The 6,990-nt window shown below is 34.6% G+C and overlaps 1 protein-coding gene across 1 annotated transcript; it reads right to left on the bottom strand.

Annotated features, from left to right (window-relative positions):
- Nucleotides 1–1,863: 1,863 nt before the first annotated feature.
- On the bottom strand, nucleotides 1,864–2,497 carry LOC145104768 (putative F-box protein At1g67623). Its single transcript, XM_079041955.1, has 3 exons — nucleotides 2,358–2,497; nucleotides 2,115–2,271; nucleotides 1,864–2,022 (listed from the first exon to the last, which is right to left on the bottom strand). The coding sequence occupies exons 1-3, from the start codon at nucleotides 2,495–2,497 to the stop codon at nucleotides 1,864–1,866; spliced, it is 456 nt and encodes a 151-aa protein (XP_078898081.1).
- Between the last annotated feature and the right edge of the window lie 4,493 nt (nucleotides 2,498–6,990).

Below are 6,990 nucleotides of genomic sequence, written 5' to 3'. Positions count from 1 at the left end.
CTAAGCAACTAAGATTAGGTATTATTAAGAGTTTAGTTACTTAGTATTTATCATTAATACTTTTAATGAAGGGAGAATTATAGTCCTTGTCCTACCCGTTCGGCTAACGACCCTCCACCGGTCAAGGAAGCGGTGGGTGAGAGTAGACACCCATTAAACTGCCATTTTATAGGGAGTAACTTTATACCCCCCTTATAGACCGGCTTCGTGAATGAGGCCTACTATTGGTAAGACGACTTGCTCTTATACATATAATATATTAAACTATTAATATTATAATAGTATAAGGGTGTATTTTAGACATTTAAAATATTTGGTGGTGTAATCTATTAATTAAACTGAACTTTTAATTTAATTAAACTCAAACCATATCTTTATTTATGGATTTAATAATACTCTTTTAATTAAACGCTTTAATTAACTATTAATAAAGTCCATAAGACTTAATTTGAATTATTCAATAAAACATCATAATTCTAATTATTAAATTCAAAATTAAAACCATTTAATTAATTGTTTAAGTTATGAACCCAAGAGTTTTAGAATTCAATTCTTTTTTTCCATAAAAAGGTTTTTCTAAATTCCAAAACTTGAGGGCAAGTTTTGTAACTCTTGAAAACCTTTGGATTCCATAACTTATGGAGTTAAATACTTGTTTTATGATGAAACTTTCCATGTTCCATAACTTAAGAACAAGTTATGGAATTCTTTAAAACATTAACACCAAATTTTGTAACTCCATAAAAACTTTGAATCAATTTTTTTTTTTTAAAAAAAAACTTTAATATCCATAACTTATGGAAGTTTCAAAAACCCTTAAGATCACAACTTTAAAAATACTTTTGAGCTCCAAAATTTTATGACAAAATATATAACTCCTTAAAACATTTAGATCAAACTTTTAAAACTAATAAAATAATCATATCATTTTATCTTTTACTAAATTTGACCTAATTCAACTCATATAACAAATGATTCAAATTTTACAAATAATTCGTTTTTCACAAAACAAGTAATTATCTAAAAATTTGACAAACGTCATGTTTTTTTTTCCTTTTTTTTCAACTTGAAAATAAAACATTTGCATCAATATAACAGAAAACAACATGGCTCTGATACCACTGTTGGGTTTTGAGCATTCTAACACTCCTATGGTGTACATGCAACCCTATAAACCTTGGATCTATGTTTTCTCTATTATACATGCAAATATTAACTATTCCAAGGTTTCATCCTAACTAGCATATTATGAAGCACCTATACTACAAAGTTATAGTTAGATGACATACCTTTTGATGTAGCTTGATGTCTTCAAGCTTTAAGAGCTTAGCCCCAATAGTGTGGAAGCCTCAAATGGAATCACAAATCACCAAAACACCTTGGAAGAACTTGAGAGAATATGTATGCACACTAAAATCGGCCCACTCTCATTTTCACACACTTGTGCCAATTTTGTGAGCCAAGGACCCCTTTATATATTATGGAGGATTAGGGTTACATCCATGTAAACCCTAATACCCATGACCTTTCATTTACATAGGATCCATGGGTTAAAAGCTCCATGGACCATCCATGAAAGCTTAGCCCAACCTAAATGAACTTGGCCCATTCCATATATATAAGAGTCCATATTTAATTAGTTCTTTTTGATCACTTAATTAATTCTAAATTAATTCTTGATCAATACTAATTAAATAATATGATTCCATATTAATATATTAGAACTTATAATATATTAATATAAATCATAAATATACTATTCTCAAAAGACTATCCATATAAATTGTGCCGGTGAAGTGCAACCCAAATGGACGATGCCGGGTCGGGTCAAGTACGTACCAAATATAGTTATGGACTTAGACATTAATCCAACAACATGTCCAAAGCTTCCTGCTTCCTATGTCTCCCTTCAGCCATCAGCATCATTCCCAGGACAAATGTTGAATCCAAATGTCCCAATGCGGATGCTTCTTCAAGCATCGTTTTCCCTTCATGTTCAGCTTCTAAGAAAAATAACTTCATCTGAAAAAAACATTAAACACATAATTTCTAGTTAAAGTTATGCAAAACAAGTAACAGATTAATTACTACTATGCATATATATAACAACGTACCAATCCATTCCTGAATAGAATATTTGTGTTTCTCATCTCTATGCATTTATTGACAACTGCATGTTTCTGGTCATACCAAACACGAAATCGTAATCCATCTAACTCCATATGTTTATATACTTCATCCGTTTTTCCTGCCTCGTTGAAGAATCTGCAACTACAAACGAAACACAATATTCGCTCCATAATGTAAAGACAACTCAAATACACTTGTGAAATAGAATGATCAAAGGCAAAACTTACACACTCTTCATCCTGAAAGCCTCGATTGCTGAAATTTTTGCCAAGTCGACTATTATTTTCCCCATCACTTCAAATGGCATGTCTGTTAGCGATTTTGTTTGATTTCTTGATTGATTCTTAGAAGAAGTACTGGCTTCCATAATAATAAACATTTACCAAGGTAACGATTCTGCGAAAATGATTTTAGGGTTTTTTTACTGTTGGAATTTTGAAATTGGGGTTGTTTGCAAGTGACTGAAATAAGAGTGAAGAACTGAAACAACATGTTTCGTCGGAAAACATTATGGCGCCTAGAAGATGTTCCATTATAAAATGACCAAATTGTCCTAATACATACAATGACTCATATTTAATTAGTAAGGGTAATTTTGTAAAAAGTCATATTTAAAAGAAAAATCAATTTCTATTTTAATTAAGGTTGTAAAAATCGCTCGTCCGTCGCTCGGCGGTCGACTGGCGATAAGCGATTAATCAGACTCGGCGGGGATTTATCGGCGACCCTAAATTATTAATAAAATTATTTAAAAAATTAATATTTCATACAAAATTAAGTATTTGAAAATTTTAAATTTTAATACACAACCGGCACAAATGATATATGTTGACCAATGACCCGTATTTCATCCCTAGACACCATAAACAACTATCATCTTTACCAATGGCCCATATGTCATCCATGGACACCATAAGCAACTACCATGTTGACCAATGACCCGTATTTCACCCATGGACACCATAAGCCATTACCATGTGGACCAATGGCCCATATGTCATCCATATGTCAACCATGGACACCATAAACCATTACCATGTGGACCAATCAACCATATATCATCCATGGACACAATAAGCCACTACCATGTCGACCAATGGCCCATATGTCATCCATATGTCATCCATGGACACCATAAGCAACTACCATGTTGACCAATGACCCACATTTCATCCATGGACACCATAAGCAATTACCATGTTGACCAATGGCCCATATGTCATCGATATGTCAACCATGGACACCATAAGCCATTACCATGTGGACCAATCAACCATATGTCATCCATGGACACAATAAGCCACTACCATGTCGACCAATGGCCCATATGTCATCCATATGTCATCCATGGACACCATAAGCCATTACCATGTGGACCAATCAACCATATGTCATCTATGGACACAATAAACCACTACCATGTCGACCAATGGCCCATATGTCATCCATGGACACCAAAAGCAACTACCATGTTGACTAATGACTCGTATTTCATCCATGGACACCATAAGCAATTACCATATTGACCAATGGCCCATATGTCATCCATATGTCATCCATGGACACCATAATCAACTACCATGTTGACCAATGACCCGTATTTCATCCATGGACACCATAAGCAACTACCATCTTGACCAATGGCCCATATGTCATCCATGGACACCATAATCAACTACCATGTTGACCAATGGCCCGTATTTCATCCATGGACACCTTAAGCAACTACCATCTTGACCAATGGATCATATGTCATCCATGGACACCATAAGCAACTACCATGTTGACCAATGACCCGTATTTCATCCATGGACACCATAAGCCATTACCATGTGGACCAATGGCCCATATGTCATCCATATGTCGACCATGGACACCATAAGCCATTACCATGTGCACCAATCAACCATATGTCATCCATGGACACCATAAGCAACTACCATCTTGACCAATGGCCCATATGTCATCCATGGACACCATAAGCAACTACCATGTTGACCAATGACTCGTATTTCATCCATGGACACCATAAGCCATTACCATGTGGACCAATGGCCCATATGTCATCCATATGTCAACCATGGACACCATAAGCCATTACCATGTGGACCAATCAACCATATGTCATCCATGGACACAATAAGCCACTACCATGTCGACCAATTACCCATATGTCATCCATTGACACCATAAGCCACTATCATATATATTGACATGACCCGTACGTCTTTTGTATATAAATTTCGGTTTAAACAGAAAAACATAAAGATGTATAGTTTATTAATGTTTAGTCCTCGTATATAATTTTAAGTTAAAATTATACTATGAACACATTGTTACTCTATGTTCTTTCTTGACGTTATTTATATGTATATACCCTATTTATCAATCTGTAACTACTTTAAATAAATTTGAATTACTAAATATTTAGCGGTAATTAGCACAGTTCAAATTTTTTATTAGCGGAGGTTCAAAGTATTTCACAATTCGTTTCCCTCCAACCTACACACTTTTATGCTGCATATTAGGGTAATTAAGTTTATCGATTAGAAATAGGGTTTACATTTTTTGTAATCATCATCTCCGGCGGCTTATTGATCGAAATCTTTGTTTATTATACATTTGTGCACTGACTTTGGTGATATAGGTTGTCACTCGTCTAAAATTTATATTTATTTAATTTACTGTTGTCGTGATGATCGATCGTTTTTTATTCTCTGATCATCTTCATGTAAATTGGTTTTGATTGTATTCAATAGGTTGCATGCAAAGTAATGCCTTCATATATAATTTATTTTTATTGTTTGTGTCAGAAAGATGTCGACCCCGAAACCAAAAGGAGCATCCAGTGTGAAGCCAACTAAATTCATTGCACCACAAGTTATGAAACGCAACAGGATTTCTGCTGCAAAATTCCTAAACACACAGTTACAAGATGAAGAAATCGACTTGCCAATACCAACAACCACATCCAAAGCACCTATAACATATACCAACAAAACCCCTAAACCTATATCATTAATATCACCCATGACTACCACTTCCTCGGCATCACTTAAAACATCCACACCCTCCTTAGAAAAACCATTTAAAACTTCAGAAACTGGAACAATACAATCGTCAACACGAACATCAATAACGAAAACTTCAGAACCTACATTATCTAAACCATCCTCAACACCAACACCCACTACCACATCATCAACACCTATATCAACTACCACAACCTCAAAACTTGCATCTACCCTACCATCCTCCACAACTTCAATAACTACCACACCCTCCTTAAGTAAAGGAACTACCACATCCTCAACATATACATCTATCCCAACACCTACCCCAGAATATACCCCATCAACAACACCTATCCCAGAATATACCCCATCACCAACACAACCACCCATGAATGGATCTGTAGTGGAAAGTGTAGAAAGTGAAAACAATTTCTCTGAAGATTGTGGACCAGATGGACGTTTTAATGTTCATGTTTGGAAAAATACGTGAGTTACCAATTCAAATCTTAATTACAACTTTTTTTTGTATTAAATTTTGGTTTACACCTACATATCAATTCATAACTTAACACATCACATGATTACTTGCAGGCTAATGCCACCAGGCCCTTGTACACACGTTATTAGTCAGTCCTTTAAACAAAGAGTAGATCCAGAAAGGTACGATTGGGCACAAGTAAGCAAAGAAATGCGTGAATTATATTGGGGGGAGTTTCAGGTAACTATAAGTCATAAATTGTTGTTTGGTAAACATTTACACTTCAACTTATGTTTATATTGTTAATGTGTAGAAAAAATGTTGTTGGGATGAGACAATAGACTCGCTGGTGAGACAAGCTTGGGCAAGGAAAGTGACACAAAGTTATGGTCAATATCTCTTCAACATGAGGAGCCCTAAAAGAAACAAACATGGCTTTAAACCAACTCATATTCCACAGGAAGTCTGGAACTCCTGGCAATTAAAATGGAATATAGAAGAATACAAGCTAAAATCTGAGCAGAACAAGAAGAAGAGGCGTAACGGTGTGGCTGATGGAGTAGCAAAACCCACACATAACGCTGGATCCGCATGTCATTTGAAGATAGCTTCTGATTTGGTAATTTTTTAAATGGTACATCGTATCAATGTTTGCATATGTTTATCTGTATATTTGACTTTTTATATAGTATTTATGCAGAAGAGGAAATTAGGACATGAGCCACCCCATAGTAAATTATTCCTGTATACACACACTAAGAATCATGATGGAGTCACTTTCACAAATGAAAAACATAGACAAATTCATGTAACATTCATTTCAGTTTAAATTAACTTTTATATTGTAGCTACTCCATAATATCATTCCTAAATTTGATATCTTTTAACTTATAATATTTTTATTTTGTAGGCGGCCTATATAGAAAACCAGGAAGAGTTGGAAGCTGAAGGTGTTGAATTTGAGGAGGACAAGCTATTTTATGCTGTTGTAGGTGGTCATGATAAAAAAAAGAAGACTTTATGGATTAGGCTCTTTTGCAAAGGCGGTTCCTAGTAGGAATGGTAAAACGGATGTAACTTACATTCCGGAAAAAAAAGATGAAATAGAAGAAATGATGGAGCTTGTTGCTAAACATCAATAGCAAAACGAAGAGCTTAAAGAAATGATGAACGCCCAACAAGAGGAAAACAAAGCAAGGGTCGGGCATCTTGAAAAACAACTTCAAACGGCATTGGATCTTATTAATGGCTTTACAAAACAACAAGAGTAGTAGGTTGATATATGTTTCTTGAAGATTATGTATTTTAGAGTAGCAACTTTCTTTTTTCAATGTAATAAATAATTATTTTGTTATTTTATGATATGAT

The sequence above is a fragment of the Lactuca virosa genome, chromosome 4, assembly GCF_052849685.1.
Source record: "Lactuca virosa cultivar CGN04683 chromosome 4, Lactuca_virosa_CGN04683_v6, whole genome shotgun sequence".
NCBI classification, from domain to species: Eukaryota; Viridiplantae; Streptophyta; class Magnoliopsida; order Asterales; family Asteraceae; genus Lactuca; species Lactuca virosa.
This window is presented reverse-complemented; position numbering and strand designations above follow the sequence as displayed.